The sequence below is a fragment of the Oryzias melastigma genome, linkage group LG22 (assembly GCF_002922805.2).
Source record: "Oryzias melastigma strain HK-1 linkage group LG22, ASM292280v2, whole genome shotgun sequence".
In the NCBI taxonomy this organism is placed as follows: Eukaryota; Metazoa; Chordata; class Actinopteri; order Beloniformes; family Adrianichthyidae; genus Oryzias; species Oryzias melastigma.
Window position 1 is genome coordinate 15,701,809 of NC_050533.1, and position 541 is coordinate 15,702,349.

General features: G+C 24.6%; 1 protein-coding gene across 1 annotated transcript in view; it reads right to left on the reverse strand.

Moving 5' to 3' along the window:
* The window catches only part of LOC112141147 (kunitz-type protease inhibitor 1), a 19,311-nt gene that overhangs the window by 2,301 nt on the left and 16,469 nt on the right, over positions 1-541 (reverse strand). The window contains exon 5 of the mRNA XM_024264257.2: positions 206-232. Coding sequence (XP_024120025.1) covers positions 206-232 — 27 coding nt within the window. The remainder of the gene's footprint in view (positions 1-205; positions 233-541) is intronic.

Sequence of the window (541 nt, forward strand, 5' to 3'; positions counted from 1 at the left end):
CAGTATAAATGTTTTAAACACAAATATAACCACAAAAAAATACATATTGTTAAATAATAATGATATGGTAAATGTTCATATCATTTCTAGTGTTTGTTTGAACTTTCTGCAAACTGCAGTACATGAATTATTTTACATTACATACAGTCACTTGATATTTTGAATGTTTATAGAGTTGACTGATTGGTAATCAGAAAGTACTAACCTGGTGACTCAGTGCTGCTTCTTTTGTCTAAAATGAGAAAAAAAGTTTTTTTTAACAAATAAGGAAATTATTCACATAAAGTTACAATTGAACTTTTATTGAAAGTAAATACAAAAAATATTAATTCTAATGACTTCACTGAACTAAACAATAAAAAAAAAGATTTCAAGGATGAATAAAAAAGAACTTTGCAAAACTTTTTAATGAACAACAAAACATTAAAAGGTGCTAATGCTACATGCTCATAAAAAACACTTAGTGCTAAAAGATACAATTTTATTTGTGTAAATAATTTAAAATAAATATAATAGGCATTTTATTGCATTCCTCTGTCAG